At 41.6% G+C, this 23,777-nt stretch overlaps 1 protein-coding gene across 2 annotated transcripts in view; it reads left to right on the top strand.

Moving 5' to 3' along the window:
- The window catches only part of dscaml1 (Down syndrome cell adhesion molecule like 1), a 101,696-nt gene that overhangs the window by 14,550 nt on the left and 63,369 nt on the right, over nucleotides 1–23,777 (top strand). For both annotated transcript variants that reach the window (XM_078246177.1, XM_078246178.1), the window contains exon 3: nucleotides 2,570–2,716. In XM_078246177.1, the coding sequence (XP_078102303.1) occupies nucleotides 2,570–2,716 (147 nt within the window). The remainder of the gene's footprint in view (nucleotides 1–2,569; nucleotides 2,717–23,777) is intronic.

Here is a 23,777-nt window from a genome sequence, read left to right as displayed (position 1 = left end):
TGAACTGACATGTGATGACTGTCATCATTGCACCAAACATTTACAAGCTGTCTAGCTGATTTTAAACACTCTATGAGAGGCACAGTGGGCATTGGGGATTTTCCCTGGTATTGACGAGAGGCAGCAGGGTCAATCAGAGAGTAAATAAATGATTGAAAGAATTGGCTCAGCCACAATAGCTGAGGCTACTCAGTTGATCCTGACTATTGATCTGTACGTTGATCGAAACAATGAGAACCAGGAGCTGCTGGAATAAAGAAATGAAATAAAGACTTGATTGGAATTATTTGTCCTTTAGCTTTGACTTGTTTACAAATGAGGCTTCAGCTCACATTAGCATCCTGTGTGTCAGGTGGCCATAGTGAGACATGATATGCTCTCCAGAGGATATCTTTCTGCGACCATTAATTTACACAGGTACAAAGCAGCATCAGTTACTTGACAATAGATTTTTTAAAGACCCAAAATCCAATGTTCTAAATCTCATCTATGTTTGGCATGGTACATACACATATATGTTGCAAGGTTGAATTTCAACAGTGCTGAAGGAATAGTCCCTGCTCTACTCCAGTCTTGGCTCTGTCACAAGTCAGGAAAGAAGAAAGAAAGGGTCCAAGGTTCAGCCAGTTATGAAAAAGTAGAACAGTGTAAAAGCAATGGACGGAATCAGACAAAGACTTGGGAGATTAAACCCTGGACTTTAAGGTGAAAGACTCTCCACCATTTGGACAAGGACATCGGCTTGGGTTCCAGTGACAGTGGCGGCTGGCATAAAGCATTATTAATGACCAAGGAAGCTGGCCTTCAGGCTAGGCGTTAATTATATCACTGGAGAGCTAGGGGAGAGAGAGCAATAACACCAGAGGGCGGGGCCACGCACTGTATGTGTGTGTGTGTGTGTGTGTGTGTGTGTGTGTGTGTGTGTGTGTGTGTGTGTGTGTGTGTGTGTGTGTGTGTGTGTTTTACATTGTCAAGCCATTACTGTCCTAATTTCTAAGGAAAGCCTCGTTGAATAGTTGTGATAGATTGTGATGCCAGAAACACTCCCTAAAATCAGACCCCATCTGATTTCTGTAATTTTCTTTTCATCTTACTTATGTCGGATAGTCTAATTTTTTATATGTCAAAGATACTTAAGAGAAATGTGGCAATGCCCCTTTATACAAATGAGATCAGTGTGGAGGGTTAAACCCACACAGTTCTGATCAGCTCAGTTCAGAAAGCACAGGCCAGCGTTCATTCAGTCAAGATAGCATGCCCTTGAACTACCTGTCTCTCCTCACCAAAATAATCCATTAATTTAATTTCACTTTACTTAATTTATTTAATGAAAATATATGCTCTGATTCAGCATTTCACATTTCTCACTAATCTAAATGTGACCGAGTTAACTGGAGAGATCATTTTGTTAGCTACAGGCTACTGTTTTCATCATTAAGCCCGTCTTAATCACCAGCATCCTTTCTGTACACTGGCACAGATTCACAGCCTAGTGCTCCGCATGCCATGTGCAGGGGGGGGGGTGTTTTTGATGCCTGGCGCCTGCATGTGACAGGTCCATCGGCCGTGAGCAACTCTCCACTCCTCGCCGTCGCATAGCATCTGTGGCGTTGTTCTTTAAAAGGCCAAGGGCCGCTCACTGTGTATCCCCTTCAACACAGCTCTGTGTCAACCTTCCTTACAATCATAGTGTGACTTCAAATCTGGGGCTAAATAGAGAAATGCTGGCTTAATGGGGTTGAACATGACACCAGACAAGTTTGTTTACAAGACCTGCCCCGGCTTTTGCTATGGGTTAAACAGGAAAGAAGGATGTCAACTGTACAGTGTCAACATGTGTAGTAAAGAGGAGTGAGTTGTTACTTTTATACAGTGCTGAAACAATTTTCAAAAGTCGATTAATCAATTATCTCATTGACAGAAGTTTTTATAATTGGTCAAGCCATTTATGAAACAAAAATATTTTCTGGTTCCAGCTTCGTAAATGTAACAATTTAATGCTCTGTTTAATATCTTGACAAATTAAACATCTTTGGGTTTTTGACTGTTCTCCGTACAAAACCAGCAATGTAAAGAGGTCACCTTAGGCTCTGGGAAATAAATCAAAGTAAGAAAAGTTACTGCTACCATTCATTTTGCTGAAGTACAATATTGCATGGTAACATCACAACCATCCGCCAGTGGTTTGGTATCCTGAAGGCCTAAAATGCCAAACATTCTTTGGTTCAGCTTTGCAAATGTGATCATTTAATGATTTACTATGTTTTATATCATTATACATTTAATATATTTGGGGTTTGGACAGTTGCTCTGACAAAACAGGCAATTTGAAGACATAATCTTGGGCTCTTGGAAACTGTGATGGGCATTTTTAATTTCCTGGGATTGTCTGACAAAATCACGTTAAGGCCTTTTTCCAAAATAAAAACTATGTTAGTAACTTTCACCACTTTGTCATTGATTAAAACTAAAGATCAAGGTTTGTTCAGCCTTATTCTGAGACATCCACTATCACCACCAACCACCATCCTTCCATTGACTAACTTCAGCTGTTTTCTCCACACCTCAGTATTCAGGGAGCCCTACACAGTCCGTGTGGCCGATCAACGCTCCATGCGGGGTAATGTCGCCGTGTTCAAGTGCCTCATCCCCTCAGCCGTCCAGGAGTACGTCAGCGTGGTGTCCTGGGAGAAGGACACCGTCTCCATTGTCCCAGGTAGGACATTTAGCCAATGATAGTCATTAAAGGTTCACCAAACACAAAAACCCCCACATCCACCTTTTGTCCTCTCTCGCAGATATCTAATGTCACTGCAAACTCCATTCGTGTAACTATGTGAGTTATATTTGGCTGAGTGCATGCCCGCTGTGTTTGATCAGATGGTGGATAATAATGGAAAGCAAATGATCTAATGTCATCCCAATATGTCAATGGACTCAATAACATTTGCCCTTAGAGAAATGAGAAGTCTCTCCAGTTATTTTTAGACCGAATGAATCCCAAACCACATATATTGTGTTCGGTCAGTTTAGTAAAAAATGTTTTTCTATCATATTTGATTGTAATGAAGTTTTTTTTCCTCGTTTGCCATGTTTGTGATTGTTGATACTAATCAATCTAACTGTGTCATTGACATCTCCTGTTTTGTCAGTGAAAGAAGATAGAGGATGGTTTAAAAAGAATGGGCCTATCATTCAAAAATAAGTCTGATGAAATGGCCTTTGCTTGGCACATCTCTGGCTCCTCACTCACTAACTGACACCGCTGTGGTTAATAGCTGTGTTACAGGGATAAATCAGGCATTAGTAGACATGTGCTATGTATGTGTGTGTGTGTGTGTGTGTGTGTGTGTGTGTGTGTGTGTGTGTGTGTGTGTGTGTGAGAGATCTGTTTAGCTGCTCATCACAGTCACCCAAAAGAGAGCAGCCACACCTCTAGGGCTCTGCTGTGTCTGGAGCTGTTCTCTCTGCTGCGTCTGATCCTCTATTCAAATCATTCCATGTGAAATGAGGAATAATAATATCAGTTTGAAACTGAGCCTCCTACATGCTGCTGTATGTCCTGGCTATGTGTGCTGTGTGTGCGTGCAGGCTTGTGTGATGCAGTGTTAACATTTGCTCCGTGAGCAATGGCAAACTGCAAGGTGTCAGATGAGACTGTTAGGTCAGATGATACGTATTGCTCCCTCTGCCCCTTATCTCGGTGTCTGATACCGAGCACCCCTTTCATCTCTCTCAATAGTGTGTGTATAGAGGTGTGTGTGTTTATTTGTGTGTCTCTTTGTATGGCTCTGTCCTTCACACGGGAGCACTCATTGATCCGGCACAGCTCTGTGTGTGTGTGTGGCCTGAGGGGGGTTTCCAGTCTGGATCGATAAAGCTTGCTGTTGGATTTCCCTCTCTCTAGTCACGGATCCCTCAGTGTGAGTGTGGTGAGACCGGGCCTGTCTGTTTGATGGTAAAACATGCACATATGAACAAGCAAGAGCATGTGTGTGGGGACACACACACACACACACACACACACACACACACACACACACACACACACACACACAACAACAACACATTCACATGAGCTGCTTTCTGTGACTAAGCTGATCGGGACAAGTCATCCATATGCTTCAATAAAAACGCTGTAATATAATTTGCTCCATGAACATATGACATCAATACAATACCATTATTTACAGAATATTCTTATTAATAATTTCTTGTAAAACTTCATACGTTTTGATCATGTCCAGATGTAAAAAAAAAAAAAATGGATACAATTATTATGTATGTATGATATTTATATACAGTATACAATACAGTTTATTGTTGGAGTGGTAAAGAATATGAAACACCCTTTTAGAGCTAAAATAATTAGTCAACAGCTTCTTCAATGTGTGGTTTGCTGTTTTTCTCTGTTGTATTGTAAAAATATTTTTGGGTTATGGACTGTTGCCCGAGCAAAACAAGACATGCAGTGTGATGGACATTTTATAGACAAAATGATTGATCGATTAGGTTATTCCATAATGAAAAAAATCATCCTAAAGTAAACCATCTGAATTTGCATTTAAAAAGTTTGAGAGCTTTTTTGTTTTCCATCTCTCTCACTCTCCTTCTCTCTCCAGGGCTGATGAATAGGTCTTATTAGTAACACAATGCTCCTCTTCTTCTTTCCGTCTGTCTTTGGCTCGACTCTCATCTCTTCCTGGTACAGACTGGTGGCCTCAGCATCATGGTCACACACACATGAACGCACACACGCGGCCCTTCCAACCCACTACATTCCACCACACACTTCATCTATCCATCCACTCCATTTATCAGCTCCTGGTAGCATGTACAGATTTTTCTCTTTCGATAGCACTTGAGATGCTCTAGTGGTTTGCCATTTATTATTGTAAATGGACTGTATTTATATCTTGTCTTAACCACTACTCAAAGCGCTTGTCATAGTACAGGAACCATTCACACACTGTGGCTGCCGTACAAGGTGCCACCTGCTCATCAGATAAACATCTGATTCAGTGTCTTGCCCAAGGACACTTTGACATGGGACTGCAGGGCCAGGGATCGAACCACCAACCTTCCAATTGGCAGGCAACCTCTCTACCACAGCCACCCCTTGTATTGCCTTGACACATGTCACACAGACGGCTGTGTTGGTCAATAAAGCTGAGTTTGAATGGGCTTTGATGAAGAGGCAGGAGGGTGTTTGCTGACAGCTAGCCTCACTGCGAGACGACCCTGCCTGAGTGTCGTGTCAGTATTTGACAGCCAAATCTGTTTGCGTTGAGGCCCGTTCACGGAGCAATGTAGGGGGGGGGAGTAGACAGATAGATAGACAAGTAGACAGTCAAACAGAGGAGGGCTTTGTGTGTTGACTGGCTATCCTGGTTTTTACTCCCCTGTCATACCTCCCCTTCTCCTGCTATCTCTCTATCTAGCCATGTCTCTCCCTCTAATTGATGGTTTGCTGGTATAGCCATTGGTTAGAAAATTAACATTTGTTTGCTTGTCAGTTAGGGAACTGAAAGAGAATGCTCTGTTGACGGATGTGTATGAAGGAACTTCATTTGTGTGTGCGTGTGTGTGCGTGTGTGTGTGTGTGTGTGTGTGTGTCACTGTGTTAGTATCCGTCTCCTCCAGTTGGAGCTTAAAACAGTGTGAGTTTTATCTGGTCACCATGGTAACGGGTGCGAACCGGCGGGCGGAATGAGGAAGGTGTGAGGATGCATCACTGCCTGATTTTTATTAGTGCATCACCATGGCTCAGCTCTTACACACACACACACACACACACACACACACACACACACACACACACACACACACACACACACACACACACACACACACACACACAGATGACATAGCTGCATATTTATGTACATTTGAGGGACAGGTAGCGAAGATACATGTCGTCACTGTCAGGAAAAGGAATCTTTTATCTACAAATGTGGAGATTTTACCACTGTCTTTCTGGTTTGTAGGTGACACTGTGTGCCTGTGCAGTACACATTAGAGCACCAATAAACAAGAATAAGTAACAACAAATTACATTACAGACTTGCCAAAGATATGTCTGAAGGCATTTAGCCAGTGTGTAATGTTACATAGTTTAAAAACAAACATGATCATGACTATCAGCCAGTATATCTCAAATATCATAACGGTATCTGCCTCGAGTATTGGTCGGCCTACTACACATAAGCATAATCTTTATTACTCTGTTGGTCTTTAAGAACCACTTTTAGTGCTAATCCTCAATAAATACTGCTGCTATCAAAATGCTAAAAATAAATTTTGTCTGGAAATATTCACAGGCCTGTTCTTGAATTTGTGCTATATGTAGTTAGTTCAGTCTCTTGGGAGTTAACATGAGGAAAATGTGAAAAGAATATACAGAGAGTTCAGTTGTTTATGTTTATTTTATCTTATGTTGAAATGAAAGAAATCGGACCATTTTTCAGACGCAAACATCATGTTTATGTGAATCACATAACATACTGTGGTTGAATATATTAAACTAGTGACACCTGAGTAGCTTCATTAAACGTTAAAGAAAACATTGACAGTGTGAGTCATATTGCAGTAATATATCAGGCTAAGGAATATATGCCTTAACCAACCTGATTTAATGTTAAATTTCATACAATCTGCTCACCATTTACAACAACTTGACCTCCCCTGCTCCTTCATTTTGAAGAAAAGATGTATATAGAATATTACAAGAACATGAATAATAACTTCCTCTGAAGTTAAAAGTTCCTTTGGATACATGCAGTATGGCTGAGATTGTAGCACACTCCTCTTCTGCTATATTACATGGAGAGGCTTCAGAATGAAAGAATATCACTAGAGAAAGACACAAAGTGATAGATATGTAGATAGATAGATTGAATCTATCTATCTACTAATTGACTCATTGTGTGGTTGATATAGTGGAAGAGCGACAGAGACCAGGGAGTGTATCGAGGGTGTGGAAAAGTGTGATGTCTGTGTTTTTGCATTCATTGATTGAGGTTGTTTAATCCCCCTTCTCTTTCACACACACACTGCCTCGCTCTCTCTGTGAAGTGTAGCGTCACCACAGCTGCTGCAGCTTCTGTCCCAGTCTCCATTTTGTGGCCACTCTGCAGAGGCCCTATACTCCCTCTACCCCTCTGTCTATCCACTCTTCTCTTAACTTTATCGCTTTCTCTCTCACGCTTCCTTTCTAGAGGCACTTATTAGGAGATGAAGTGACAAATCCTCGTCTTTTCCTTCCACTCCATCAAACCTGAAAGTGAACAACAGATAGGCACAAAAAATGCCAGAATAGGCAAAAAAAGAAGGACAAAGTGGCACAAAAGCTTGACATGCTAAATTATGCAGATGGCAAAGTGGGCATAGGATGGAAAGATAATGGAATGAGGCAGCTAGGTATATGAGAACGTATGAGAGGATGGGCAGATGGACAAAGAGAGAGGTGTGTGGGCTCGGTTTTCTTGTTGTCCCCAGCACCCCAGGGAGAAAGAGGAGGCCAGGGGCTTTAAAGTCGCCATGTCCTTCCATTAAAGATGCATCTGACAAGTGCTTAATGCCCCCCCCACCTACCCTCTCTCCTCCATCTATCTTTCTCTGTTAGACTTTTTTTTTTTATTCATCCCTTTTCTGACCATTAACCATTACACACATTGTGCACATCTATGTGTTTGTCTTTCGGGATGGTAGCAGTTTGTGCCTGTGCGAAGGGTGGGGGGAAGAGGGCAATGGGTAGCTGTGGAGGGGAAATAGGTGGTGTTTACTTATTGAAGTGTGTTTATGGGCTGTGTGCGTGTGTGTGTTTGTGCGTGCGTGAACCTGGCAGTTATTTGTGTTAGGTTGGGTTATTTATTCAGCACTCGTGTTTGGATGTTTTACAGAGAGAACAGGTGCAGAGCGACTCTGAGCGCGCTCTGTGTGAGCGGACTCTGTGTGTGTTAGTGAGACAGACAGAGAGACTAAAACACAGGGGCATTCACTGCTGTCCAGGCACTGATAGGGTCGCAGTGTGTATCTGAGTCGTTGACATGATTTTAGTTTGAAAGGAAATGCTGATTTGTAGCTTTTAAGATACACAATACATATACATAATGTGCAGGTTATTTGTTGCATTACAGACAGACGGATAGACAAACATTGTACTACATGTACATGGACATGGATGTTCTGTGTAGAGATTGAAATGGCGGGAGAGATGGAGGGAGATTGAAGGAGGGAGGGAGGAAGGAAGTGAGAGAGGGCTGTGCACGAGGAGAATTTCAATGGCACTCCAATCATGCAGGCAGTCTCGTTAGCCCAGGGAACATTTGCATAGCGCTTCGGCGAATTCATTTGGCCTTACTCAGAGAAGATGGCTCCCTTTCCTCTCTGCTAGTTAGTTATTCATTAACCACACTCAGCCAAGGTGTGTGCGAGTACATGCATGCAAATCTGTGTGTTTCTGTTTCTGACCTGCCAGCTGACATGCTTTTGATTTTATACTGTATAGTCGGTGTTGCATCTGCATCTTTCTGACTGAATGGATCCTCCTGCATATAAACTTACAAAAGTAGTGTAAGTACGTGCCAGCAGACAGAATCAATGTCAGATATTTTGCCAAAAGCAGAACTGACGTCAGAGCATTACTCATCACCCACCATGATCTCGCCAACACCCTTTTCCTCAAACAGTGATGCTGTGCCTCAACTTTGTGTATCACTGCTGCATTCCTCCTCCTCCTCCTCTTCCTCCTCCTCCAGCCCGATAACCTAATTAATGATGGGTGTTCAGACATTTAGATCTATATTTTAAGTCATCACTGATGGGGATCATGACTTGTTACTTTTAGGGTGGGGTAAGAGTGTGTGTGTGTGTGTGTGTGTGTGTGTGTGTGCGCGTGTGTGTGTGTGTGTGTGTGTGTGTGTGTGTCAGGGGTAGGAGGCATTGGGGGAGGAGGGTGGTAACAGTAAGGAAGCACACACTCAGTAAGTGAGGATGACACACGTAATGAAGAATACAATGGATGTGCTATTCTAATTATCTCCATTGACACCGCCTTGCAGTCTAATGTTGTTTGACAGTGCACAACAACCATGGTGTGTGTGTGTGTGTGTGTGTGTGTGTGTGTGTGTGTGTGTGTGTGTGTGTGTATATACACATGTATCCAACACGTATTACATTAGGAAATATGCATGTGTGTGTGTGTGTGTGTGTGTGTCCGTGTGTGTGCATACATTTGTACATGTGTGCATATGTGTATACATTTGCAAGCAAGCATTTGTTAGAATCACATCAGCTTGAGCTAAAATGTGAATTTGTTTTGTATGACTCTTTCTAAAGTTAAGTTGTCCTATTGGTCTGAGTAGACACAGACAAAACACACCCACATGCCCAACATTATTCAGCGCTTCATGCATAACTTTATGTGATAATAGGTAGGCCTACTTACTGTAGCTTTATCTGAAAAGTAACAGAATTATATTTATATACTGTATATTTATATATATTAGCTTTAAAGCTATAGTGCGTAGTTTCTGCCGCCCCCATGAGGAATTCCAAGTAATGACAACAAAACTGTTGTCTTGTCCACATGATGCTAGTCTCGCTTTGCTAGACCTTCCTCCAATGCAGTGCAAAAATAGTCTTGCAAGAGAAAACTCAGATTGGACAGATAGTCTAGCTAACTGTCTCAATTTACCATGCAGAGGTTTTAGGAGCAGTTAACAGTAGTCCTCATAAATCCATAGAATTTAAAATTCCAGCACAAAAAAGCAGATAGAAACGTAAAATACATGCATCCGACTTAATTTCCTGCAGCACCAAAGCAATCCTGGTAGTGTAACGCGAAGGATATAGACTAACGTGACAGTGCACCGCCCCCACGCCCCATTCACACAGTTGCTTGTAACCAAGGAGGACACGGAGGATTAAAAAACATGATGGCCTCTTCAGAAGAGGTAATTATCTTCACTCGAGTTTCTGCGCAGGAAAGTCACCGGACGCCACAATCTTCTTAACATAGCCATACTGAGAAATACTGAGAGAGATGTGTGGAGCTGATAGTCGTAATTGGCTTTGTAGCAACTCATTTGGCAACGGCTTGAATGTAACGGACGTTCATTAATGTCAAAAAGTTACGCACTAAAGCTTTAAATCGCACACAGTTTGGTCTGTTATTTTTTGCTTGGAATTATTTGAAAAAAAGGGATCCATGTGAACGATTTGAAGATAAACATCACAGTGCTTTGGATGAACATGTCTCGCTCATATTAAACAGTTTTGAAAAGAAACCATCTACACCAGCTTTATTGACTTATAGGTGCCCTGTGAAGTTTCCTTGTAAGCTAAAAAGTTATATTTGCATTGAGTGCTAACTCATAAACCCCATTGTGTGCATCTCAAGGCCTCACAAATGTGTCCAGTGCATCAAATTCATGTTTAATAGCTTGCAGTTTTCTTCTTCATTACCTTTCTTTGTGATGTTAATCAGCAGAATAGCGTGAAAAAAACGCTTGCTTCTGCACAATCCAAACAAGCAGGGACACACTCGTAAAGACATGGTCAGTAGTGCTACAAGTGGTCAAAAACTCCACAGGGAACCTTTTTAAAGTTTTTTATTTATTCACAAGCAATAATTAAAAAATATTTTAATACCTATAATAATAATAATAATAATAATAATAATAATAATAATTTGTATTTTCAGGAGCATGAGAGGTAGGTCCTAGGCGTAAAGAAATTGTGATATATTACAGAAATATAATGTTAACATATCCATATGTTATTGGACAAATATCAGTCTCTGGATTTTTGCCCAACATAACAAATGACCCCCCACAAGTCCTGGCCCTAAACTCTAGAGACTGACATACATCGTGCATGTTAAAGGCCAAAAGCGATTGTGATTGTGAGTATGTTTATAAAGAGAGAAAGGTGAAAAAGAAACAAAGTAAGAAAGCCAATCGAGCATGTGCACATTCGGTGCACGTGCCGTTATAGACATGCATGTGATTGTGCGTGTTTGTGTTTTAGTAGCGGGGTGGGGGCAGGGCAATATGAGAAATATCCTGTTCAGACACATCCCCTCTGGAGCTGACTTAATGACCCGTGACCTGAAGATGTACATGCTTGGGAAGAAGAGAGGGTGGGAGGCAGGGTAGCCGAGGAGGGACAGAAGGGGAGCAGCAGGATAAGAAAGCCAGTGGGTTGAGGAACTGGGAACAAAATGGATGAAAACTGCAGCAAATAAAGCAAAATGAGAGATGCAAATGTGTCCTGTGTGACGCATCAGTCTCTCTCGCGGGCGCACTGGGATGCGTCCTGACTTGACCACAGTCATATCCATCAGCTGGAGGAGCTCCTCCTCTTACCTCTTTCCTACTGTCTTTGCTGCTTTCACTTAGTTTTCTTTATTTCTTTTCTGTATCTTGCTCATAGATCACAGCTAATCAAAGACCGGATGAAGACAGCCAGCAGTGCTCTAACATGCAGCCCACAATGGACACAGGCAGAGGCAGCGAGAGAAAGATAGAGAGCCTCAAAGTGAAAAGAGGACAGGGAGATAGAGGTAGAATAACTTGGTAGGGGAGTGGGCAGAAGAAATAGAAATAGATTGGCACAGTTTACCTGCTCTACTCATTTTTTATTTTTCAGTTTCTTCGTTTTCCCTGTCCTGCCTTCCAACCTCGCCAAACCTCTGCCATATACAGTATGTTCATTTAAACTGTGTAGCAGCCTGTGTGGATATCGTGTGTGTGAGCCCTCACTGACCTACCCTGTGAGCAATGACATCTCTATGCTTTATTAATAGCTAATCAATGGTCTCTCTGGGGTGTATAGGATGCCCTGAGGACTCCCACAAGACATATGCTGGCGTGTAATCACACACACACACACACACACACACGGATATTTCCGCAAACACAAGTCAATAGTTCATAGAAGTCAGTGGAGTATAACACATGTAAATGTTATCGTGCCAGTAGTGTTTTTAAGGTTTTCATTATGTTTGTATTTAGCCACTACAATGACGCAAGTAGCCCTGATCCATTAGACTGATTCAGATTTGTCCTTCATATTCCCTGATTTGGTTTGTTTGCATCATAAATGCACTCTCTTTCTCATTTTCTGTTACCTCCGCCTCCTAGGGTTCTCTTAGTGCTTGACTTGACATTTATTCCTCTCAAGTGTTTATCAGGCCCACCTGACTGCCTCTTGTTTTGCATCATTATTTTCCTTCCCTTTCTGCTATTTTCAGCATGCCTGCCCTCTTCCTATTCTTCCTTCACCTACTTATTTGCTCCGCTCTCACTTTCTGTATCTTAGCACTTGGTATTTTTTTTTCATTAAGTACAGTCTGTTTTTGTGTGTTTGTGTGTGTGTGTGTGTGTGTGTGTGTGTGTGTGTGTGTGTGTGTGTGCCTGTTTTGTTCATGTGCATAGCCATTGTTTTACAATGCCCAGGGCAATGCAAGTTTTCTGTTCCTCTCACTCTGTCTCACTGGAGACATTGTTTGAAAACAGCGATATGAGTTTCAGACATCCCTGGTGAGGAATCCTCCCATGTTTTTCCTTTTTACCGCCCTTCTCTCCTTCCTAGTCAACCCTCACTGAGCTAATGGCTCACTTCTAACTCACTTCCTGTACTGTGACATGTTGCATGGATAGCTCTCATTGCCACACATATAAATTACAGCTACATTACATGTTTTACAGTTTGTTGGCCATCATATGTGCGTTTTAGCATCCCAAACTAAATGAAAGGCTGAGGCTAGCAATATTCTATACTTTTGATATTGTCAACAAATCCCATGAAAAGACCAAAACCAGTAAACTCTTAACCAGTCTCTTTCTCCCAGCCTTTCTAAGGCTCTCAGCCCCAAGCCCAAACATTCCTACTAAAGATCTTTAAAAATTGCTCAAAAATGTATACTTTCATGTTTACCTTTTTTAGAACATGCGTGTTTCAAAGAAGATTCACAAGTGCAATTGTTTACGATACCTACAGATTTGGTGCAGTAGCTGGACGGTGTGGGACTAACTAAAATTGCAGTACCAATAGTAATTATAGAACATGTCGTCCAGTGCAATGGTGTGACTTATTGATGCATTATTGATAGTTTTTGAACAATGGAGGTCTGTGGTACAGAGGAATAAGCTAAATCAGGCTTCGGTCTAAACAGGCAATAGTTGTTAGTAGGATCAACTTCCAGAAACTTCACAGTAACTTGCAGGCATCACAACTGGTTGCCTGGTAACGACAAGATTCTAAGACTCCTTGGCAAAAAATAGTCTGGCACAGAACCCTCTTTAAAACCCCAACTTGTCACTTTACGGCAGTGAGCTTAAGTGTTGCTGGTCGATAGATTTTCTTACTGTTGGACAGGGCCAGGCTAGCTGTTTCCTCTTGTTTCCAGTCTTTATGCTAAGCTAAGATAACTGGCTGTTGGTGGTAGCTTTATGTATGGACCCTCGTTATGAAAGCGAATAAGCATGTTTCCCAAAATGTCCAACTATTCCTCCACATGGGATTTTTATACCTACATTCAACTGCACTTTGGCTAAGAAGGTGTGTTTGTGTGTGTGTGTGTGTGTGTGTGTGTGTGTGTGTGTGTGTGTGTGTGTGTGTGAGAGAGAGAGAGAGAGAGAGAGAGAGCGAGAGAGAGAGAGAGAGAGAGAAACTTTTGACATCTGAGCTTAGCTGACTAAGGCTCCCAGAAGACAAAGGAAGGGGGAGAGGAGTACGGGAAGGAAAAGTATAAAGGAAAAAGAGAATGCTATTTGAATCTTATATACATTTCAGTTGAAAGTCATTCTAGCTTTGATACATTCTCTCTAGAGTTGGCCACACACACACACACACACACACACACACACACACACACACACACACACACACACACATTCACACTCTTGGACAAATAAAGCTCTTATGTATGAGCACAGATTGACAGTTGAGTGCTTGCACTACAGCTCAGTCATCCTTGTTGACTACATCTCTGCTATCAAGTTGAAAATACAATGCATGTCAGCATACAGCCTTTCCATAAAATAAAATATATATTGTAATAGCTACAGTTGCTTTTTCTTGCCGCTCCTTCTCCCTCCACACTTTTTTTTTCTTTTGTCTTGGGAAACACACCTCCATCTCATAAAAGGGCCACAACCGTTTTCATACTAAGTTAGATTTCAAGTCCTATGAGTTGGTCTAAAAAAATTACACACATGTCGCTCCTCAGTTTTAATATATTTCTAACATGGCTACAAGAAACATGTCTAGACAGTGGCTTTGACCTTTGAGCTTTTTTATGATATATTTTCTTGTAATTTTGGAAATCAGTGCAGTGGAAGTGACATCCGTAACCCTTGCAAGTTGCTGTACTGTGCATACTGTAATTTAGGCACATAGGATGGGGTACATAATCAAGTGCTTTTGAAGGGGTCAAGAATATACACACACATTTTTTGGACTTGTGTCATTCTTTAAGCACCCCCACTCGCCAACAGCACATATCTCCAGATTTACCATTTGTGTGTGTGCATCTGTGTGTGTCTCTCCCTCTTTTGCTCTGCATAAACAGTGTGCCCTTCTCTTGCAGACTGACAAGTGAACGCCTTGTTTATTTCTGTTGAGGGGGAAACAGACGGGTATTTATTCCCCTTCGCTCCCCTACCTCCAAGTGTGTGCGTGCGTGTAGAGAGAGAGAGGGGGGGCGATAACCTTTTTAGTGTTGTCTTTTTCGTCAATGATATTGCATGTTGATATCACCACAGTCAGCGTTTAATGACGCCGGTGTTGTGTTGTCTTGTCTCGTCTCGTATTATCGTTAACAAATTTAACACTTCAGCAGAGGTGTTAATTTCCATACAGGTTTAGTGGCTTGACGGTTAACATTGAAGTATGGATTTGATTCGCTGGGGTATTTTGCCGATGGTGATGTTATTAGTGTTATAAGTTAGCAGTAGGCACTTAATTAACCGAACCCAGGGTAAGTCAGATGAAAACTGCTGCCTTCGGCCGGTCAGCTCCGAGATTGCCTTGCATTGCCCAGCGCTGTGAAGGAACGAAGCGTGTTTAGAAGTGGTGAATGTACAGCTCACAGCAACTTACTATGATATAGTGTTTGGTTTCTGTTTGATATTTAGTGTTGGCAAATGGCTTTTTATTGAGTTTCCTCTTAGTGAAATAATAGACACGGAAAAGCCAGCGTTACGTAGCACCTTTTTTTTCAACCGTATTCAACACAACAGTTGCGATGTTCCTGTCAACTATCCACTCGTCCTCCAGGAACGTGAAGAAAAGTTTGCTTGTTATATCCAGCAATCATGTTACGTTAGAAGTAGCAAAAATGTAACCGCAGTCCCAGCCTGTAAACCCCCCCACCCCCGCTGCTGTCCAGAGCGTGTCAACAGTCTGCTGCGTTCTGCACCAGCAGCTTATTGTTTGGCCGTTTATTTTTATTTTTAATATCCAATGCTGTCCAAATTGCTCCAAAATCCAAACCCCAAGTTCATTGGGTACCCAGGAAACCAAGTGTGAAGTAGATTGGATGAATGGTTTATGAGATATTTCAAAGACAGACGCAGAGACACGCATACATACCCACACACAGAGGCGTCCCGCTTTATTAGATAGATTATATATCGGCATGTTACATTATAGAATAGGACAAACCTATATGTATATTGTTCTTATAAGGTGGATTCAGTGATCTCTGTGATCCTGTGTACACTTGGTTTAAGGATGTGTCTTGGACGATTGGATCATAAGTTTACAGCGCTAAATACAAGTGTAAACGGCCACAAAGAGGCATCGTGTTCCGATCTCTCAAACCACTTGCCAAAGTGGTCTGGGCTGCATTTGACCTTTTGATTGATCTTTTGTAGTGTAAACGCTAATGTGTCCTGATGCATCTCCGACAAGAGCGTAACAGGAAAATACGTCTATAACTTGCCAATTTTACGACGAGTTGGACAAAGTGTTGCATGACCGTCCATCGCTTTGCTCTATGGAGAGAGGTGTGTTAGATTCTTCTGACAGCAATATCTCTAGCTTCTAGCAGAAGTGATGTAGGCAGTAATACAATCTGAACACAAGTGGTCAGTTGGAGACGCATGATAGACACAGGTGTGAACGGCAACGTGTCTTGGCTGTCCACTTTTGTTTGGATCACCAAAACGCATTTTAGAACCAAGCGTAAATGGTCTGTCTCTAACTGACTCCAATCCTTTTTGTCTGTCTTCAAACTTAGATTCATGTTATGCTTATGTTACATTGTGTTATTACACTTTTATTTTAGTATCATTTGTTGTGACGTCTTGCTGTAAAGCTACCCACTTACTTCCCTTTTGCTTTTCCTCTTTTAGTTAGACTGGTGGTGTTCCATCTATAACATTTGCAATTTCCAAACAATCCAATCTGATCTGCAAACAAAAACACGGTATCACTGCTGCTCTGAAGTTTGACACTCCAGCACCGGGTTAGCATATGTTGCTATGGAAACAGCACAAACTATTATAGAACCCACTGCCTCTAGCTGAAGCTGCTTCTTGACACTTTTAAAGACATTAAATTAAGCTTATTTTCGGTAATATCATCTAGAGGTGACTTATTAAACAGTTGAGTGAATGTATCAGCATTTCCTTAGATTGAAATCCTGAATTTACAATAAGGAAGGGAAGTACTTAAGGGAAGTACATGCAGAACCTCTGGTACTTTACTGCTCAGCCTCAGACAATCCAATGAGTGAGCTATCACAGAGCAGTGCTCCTAACTAATAAACTAACCAACCAACCAACCAACCAACCAGTAACCGGTCACTCTGGAGTGTGCAGTCAATAGTGGCACAAAAGCAGAGCACGCAAGCTCAAGAGGTGCAAAAGAGTCAAGATTGAAACAGAAGAAATGTATCAGCCATCTTTAGAGTCTATAGAGGTTAGTGTTGGATACTAGCTCAGACAAACTGAGTATTTGTTCTGTTACCTGAGGGTATGTTGCTTGTTAAAACAGCAGAGATCCAAAGTACACAAGTGGCTGGTATAGAAAATTGAGCATCTAAAACAGGACTTTTCGATTTTCTCAGAGTTGGTGGACGAAACCAAAGCTGAAAGGTTGTGGAAACTTGCATTAGGTGGTCAGAAATTTCAATTTGATGTTCATGTTGCTTCATGTCTGCTGGATGTGTAAGCAAGCAACTGTTAACCTTTATTGTGTTATTTTGCTTTGTTTTACTACTACTTCTCCATTAGGTTCCAGCGATGCAGCTATTTCGTATAGCTCCCATGCACCTTTGGTTTTCGTTGCTTTCAAAATGTTTGTGAGTGTTGTAATCTCTCACGGGTCTCTTTCACGAACGCAGACAGGCTTGTGCGGCCAGATTGGGTTTCTAAACTACTAGAACCAGACTGTCAGAGGATCATGTTCCCCCAGTTTCAGCTTTTTGAAGCACTCGTTTTTTGTTTTCATGCATTCTTTCAGTCGGTTCAAATATTACTTAAATGGTCATTTTTTAGTTTTAGTTATCAGTTTTTTAAATCTTTTATTTACTGTAGGTTAGGAAAGGTTGATGCATTACTCCTTGCCCTGTGCCCATTGTACTGCTTTTTTCTTAGTGCATAGTGCAATACCCTGCAGTCTGTCTTCATCCTGAACTAGAATAAGTGGGTACAGAGAATTGATGCTTGGATGGATGAATGGCTGGTTGGATGGAGTGATGTAGATGAACTCTTCTGCTGTATAAAATCTGTTGATTGACTAGAAATAATGTCGGTATGTCATGGTTGTATATGTAGTAGATACATTATGAGAGTATTCTGGTATGGCCACTACATAGATGGATAGGAGAATCGTGCTCGATGGCGTTTTAAGCCCCCAATGTCTCCTTCCAGGCAACGCGGCGACCGTTGACTTCAAGGCACATAACCCTAACCTTAACCCTAACCCTAACCATAACCATAACCATTGCCTAATCCTAGTGCCTTTCAGGCAGCGCTGCCTGGAAGGAGACGTTGGGGGCTTAAAACACAGATAAACGAGAATCGTTTGAAGAAATAATTCCTGAGCATTTAGTTCTGTCTATTTAACACCTCACAAGAGTCACTGGCACCTCATTTGCACCTGGAAGCCTCAGTATCCATTTTTGATCTTCCTCCACCTATAGGAAGTAACCTAATTTTTCTGTTACATGAATTCCTTGGGTGACATTATGATCATTATAGTTTCATATACAGAAGTCACCTACCTATTACTCACAGTGCACACACACATGCTGGGTGCCAGGTGGAGGGGTGGGTAATTGTGGCATCAGTTGACAGTGGACATGACTGTATGTTTTCCTCTTCAGAAGTCAACTGCGCGTAGCAGCGTTCCACTAATAGGGAGAGTGGCTCTGCATATACGCAATGTGTTGCTGTGCAGGAGAGAACCATTCTGCCACTTTCAATGTCTGTGCATGTGTGTGTCCTGATACTGTCTGTGTGCATGAGTTTGTACATTTATGTATGCACGGTTGTGTGTCTGCGTACATATGCGTTTGTGTGTTCATTCATGCATGCTTGCATATCCAGCATGTACACATTTGTATGTGTGACAATAATATTGGGGTTTGCTGACAGAAGATGAGATTGAGATTGAGAGAGAAACTGAGAGATAGGAAGAAGGGTTCGATAAAGTGATGAGAGAGAAATACAGCATAAAGAAAAAGAGCAGTTGCCGTGGAGGGAGCGATAGAGTGAGTGAAAGACAGCAGTACTCTCTAGAGATACACATGGGGACCAAAGACACATTCTGCCACTGTAAGCATGTTTAAATTTTAAACAGGCACTTAAGAGGGACAGCACAGAAATGCATATATCTCAAAGAGGTTCGAAGCAGGCACTTGTGGGTAAAGCAGTGATTTTTGTCCATATGAGGGAGAAAGAAGTGTTTAAAAAAGGGAGAGAGCAGATAACAGGAAAGAAGAGTTGGAGTGGAGGAAAGGAGGGAAAAGAGAGATGCAGGCTTTCTTAATGGAGGTGTTTTTGCTTCACTAATTTTAGGGCCCATTTAACAGAGTGTGCTCCTCTCTCCTCTCACACTGTCTGTGCCTCTCTCGCCCCCCATCCTTCCATCTCACCCTCTCGTCTCTTTCCCTACATCTCCAGTTAATTTAATGAAGGGTTGCCCGATTGCTTTTAGCATTAATATTCCAATACCAAGTGATGTAAATAATGAATGCAAACCTCCCTCTATTCTCTCTCCCTCTCTCTTACTCTCTGGATGATGTTGAACCCCATCTGTCGTCGCTGCGGTGGCACAGAGCACTCCCCAAGGATAAGAGGGAAAAGTAGGATGAGAGACAGAGAGAGAGAGAGAGAGAGAGAGAGAGAGAGAGAGGGGAGAGAAAAGGTGTGCCTAGAGGGATAACACGAGCATGTCTTCCATTTAGTGTCAACACTGAGATTTTCTGGTTGTGGGTTTTTTAACTGAATGGGAGATTTAACTTTACACCTTTTTTTAAATTTAGTAGTACAATAGATTATTACGATAAACACTGTGGACTTTATGGGTCTCAAACTACCGGCCTGAGTGCCAGATCCATTAGGCAATTTCATAATACCCCTCCACATGTTTAGATTTTTTTTTTTTTATTTGAACCAAAAATATTTTTTTTTTACATTTCCCATTTTTGTTCAGCCTTTTATTTTAGAATAATCATCAAATCTTCAAGCAAGTCTGCAAAGTTGGATCATAAACACTGGATCGTTGTTTTAAATGTAACATTTAGCAGGGTGCACCTTGTGACTAGTCAACATAAACACTGATTTACTATGAAACACCTGATTCCAAAATGTCTCCCTCTAGACCTAAAAGAAAAGTTGATCTGGAGAACAGAGAGCTTCAGAAAAAGGTGGACATTGATTCTTTTTTTGCGGAGCTCAATGCAACTTTAACCTATCTGAGTTGTATTCTCAGGGAATACAATTTCAAGATGCACCTTTTTACTAAAACTGCAGAGCAGTACAATATTATGAGGGAATGGAGATAAGAGTTGCTCAGCTTTTGAGTGTATATAGTTGACATTTATTTATGAAAAACTTTTTTTCTTTATGAATGTTTAAATGCCCCCCCCCCACCCCCCCCAATGGTGTGTGTGGTGAGTAATTTCCACAAATGTGATTGATGCACTGTTTGAGCAGTCTGCGTTGGTTTGCCCCAAACAGCCAATGTTCCAACTGTACTGATGTTAGCTGGTCTCAGAACTCACCAGGAACTACAGTTCTGTTCCGCCCACTCATGTCTTTCCTTTGACTTTGTATGCATTATATTGCCGCCTATAAAATTTGACTTGTGTTCTGTCTGAACACACCTTAAGAAAGAACATCCTGGTTAGTGGTCCCCAAGGTGTTTTTAATTTTTCTTGAATTTAGTATCACAGTAGAATATAAGTAAACACTGTTGCTTTTAGGGTCTACATCTAAGTGAAGTAGGTTTTTAGTCATGAAAGAGGGTGAAAGAAGAAGAGATTGTAAGAAAGGGAAGTTGGAGAGCTGGTGTCTGGTTTAGACTTCAGGCCTCTTGCAAACTAGTAATGAGTGGAGCTAATTAATTTAGACTCTGCCAACAGATGGCTAAAGCCACATGGCAGCCGCTAAGGGAGGTACTCCTCTTTCCTCTCACTCTCTCCTTCTCTTTCCCTTTAACTGTCTCTGTCCATCTCTCCAGCCGCACTCACTGTAAGCTCCTTTGCGTTTGTGTGTCTTCAAAGTTGTCACCGCCAGCCAGAGTATTTGATCGATCTTCAGTGAGCAAAGGCCTCTGGGGTAGACATGGGAGCTCTCAGGCTATTAAACAATTACACACTCTCAAGGTGGTCACCTCAACCTTCAGCACAAAGAGAGGGAGACTGTGTGTGTGTGTGTGTGTGTGTGTGTGTGTGTGTGTTTTACAATATGTTTGTTCCTGCAGGTAGAGGAGACTGGATGGGAAGGATAAGAAGAGGCAGATGGAGAAATGGTGGAAAATGGTTTTGGTATTAATGGCTACATTTGTCTGCGGCTTCGCTCGCTCGTGTAAACACCACTCCGACATCATATTGTGACCCCACCTTCCCCCACTCACACTCACTCACACACACACACACACACACACACACACACACACACACACACACACACACACACACACACACACACACACACACACACACACACCAATCTCCTTCTCTTACAATACATCCACACACACACAGAAGCCACACTACAACCACTCTGGTGTTTCTGCAACCAAAGCCATTTCTGAGGAGTTGCCTTGAGTACCTGAGACTTGAGTGGGAAAACACATTAAAGTTTAACTGATGGGAGAGAAAGGAAGAAGGAATGAAAGAAAGGGGACATCAGAGTACTGTCACACATACTTTTCTCTCTCTCTGAAAATAATCAACAGCCTACTGTACAACACTAAATAAATGTAAATATTAAACATTGCATGTCTTTATTCCACCAATTTTCCCCCCTCTGTTGTGGATTTCCCCTTTTCCTGCCAAATAGCAAACGTCAAAGGGTGCGGACACAAACAGATAGAAATGGAGAGAGTGAATAGAGAGAGAAAAAGGGGGAGAGAAAAGGGGACAGATGGGGGAGCTGGCAAGCACGTGGCACACTTTGCATTGGAGTGTGTGTATGTGTGTGACACACAATAGTGGTAATTATCTTAGCCGTTGAGTGCACAGAGGGCTTGGCAGAATAGGGTATGATGGGGGGGAATGGAGGGAGGGGGGACAGGCAGTCAAACCGTAATATAATCATAGTCCTTTGTGTGAGCGAGAGCAGAGGGCAGCTCAGTGTCAGCTGTTATTGAGTGCTTATCCCCTAACGGTCTCCCCTACACACAAACACACGCACACAATGTATAGCCATGTCCATAAAATTGTGCTTTTCATATGCACAGGCTTAGCCACTTTCACACGTCGGTTCCCTGTAAATCCATCAGTCAGAGCCGAACAATGTGCAGTATTTAAACCAAAACATTATGCTTAATCTGACATTAAGTGAAGGGTTCCTAGTGGTTGTGACAGGTGACAATTTGATCCGCTCATGCAAAACCTAATCACTATAGTAACTAGTGTTAATGTTAGAGTTGTCTTACAGCTACCAGCAATACAAGCTTTGTTCATTCATCAGCTGTTCTTCTATTACCTACTGTACATGCAATCTAAAATCCCGACTGTTTGTGTAGAAACCAACATCTCTGAAAGTGCATGTGTTACTTGTATTGTTTACATTTTGGGGACAGATATCACACAGTTACATTAAGGGGACTCGCCTTCCATTTTGTGGACACAAAGCTGGTCCCAACAAAGCAGTGGTGTTTGGTTAAGGTTAGAATTGTATTAAGACATGTTCTGTTTAAGGTTAGGTTAAAGCCCCTGATAATCAATATTTGGCCCTTTAGTGACATAAATAAGTTTGTTAGTATGGGTGTCTATATACAATATGTGTGGTCTATAGTGTATGTGTGTCTATAGTTTTTAAACAGTTAGTTGATCAATAGATCGATTAGTCGACTGAAAAAAAAAAAAGACCAACACCAATTTTGATTAAGTGTTTACATCATGCTTTAAATGCAAATCATTTGCTGATTCTAACTTCTCAATTGTAAACATGCATTGAGGTCAGTGTTGTAGTACTTTATCTATTTTATATTGTATTGTAAATTAAATATCTTTGCTTTTTGCATTGTTTTTTGAGTGACAAAACAAGCTATTTAAAGTTGTCACCTTTGTCTTTGGGAACTTGTGATGGGCACTCACCTTCAAAATATTTAAGACTGGATATAGTCTAAATGTCAAATAATATACAAAAAATATAATAGAGAGATTAACCCATTACAAAAACTTATATATCCTTTTTTATTACTAAAATGAAGACAGAGCGAGAAAGACAGATGGGAATAGTGTGTGACTAGAGTCAAGGGATGGACTTGAGCCTGGCACATCAAAGTTAGTGTAGTGAGGGGTTAAGCACACAGTGTAGTGTGTAAGCCTGTTTAGAACTCATAAATAATTTTTGATCCTTCAGCCCTGAGGAAATCCCACAGCTGACCAGCAAATACACAGGACACATCTTAGACTTGACCTTCTACTGTATACCCACACACAAAACACACTCAAGCCTCCTTAGACATCTCTCTTTCAACATGGCCTCTTTCTGTCTCCTGACCCTCACTTACACTCTCTCTCTCTCTCTCTCTCTCTCTCTCTCTCTCTCTCTCTGTGTCTCTCTCTGTGTCTCTCTCTCAGCTCTGCTGGGATCGGCTTAGCTTCTACACATCCTCGATGATAAATAAATGTTTCGCTTTGTCTCCTCATTAATAATGCAGACATACTTTAAGTGCTGCTGTGGGGGCTCACATTCTTAGTCTTTTCCCTCTCTGTTGTTACCTCTCTCAATTCTTTCCTCACCCCCATCCCTCCGTCTGATAGAGGAGAAGAGGCAGATAGGGGAAACATAGAAAAGCACTCAGAATCTCCTCCAGTCTTTCAGAGCCTACCTGTAACTTTGTGAGAGAGTAGCATTGGTTTACCTGAGCAACAGGAGACAACAAAGACAAAGTAGAAAAGAGAGGGGATTTAAACAGATTTGTCTTTTAAAAGAAGTTTTAATAATTATAACTCTGAAAAAAGTTGTTATTCATGCATACAGTAGGTTGACTGGTAAGATTATTTTAGCAGTGTTGGGTCTGCTGCCTTAATTATTGCTCAGGGATTAAAACTTTGATATTGCAGTTACATAGATGTTACT

The sequence above is a fragment of the Sander vitreus genome, chromosome 3 (assembly GCF_031162955.1).
Source record: "Sander vitreus isolate 19-12246 chromosome 3, sanVit1, whole genome shotgun sequence".
Classification (NCBI taxonomy): Eukaryota; Metazoa; Chordata; class Actinopteri; order Perciformes; family Percidae; genus Sander; species Sander vitreus.
The sequence above is the reverse complement of the archived record's forward strand: the minus strand, read 5'-3'. Positions and strand labels throughout refer to the sequence as shown.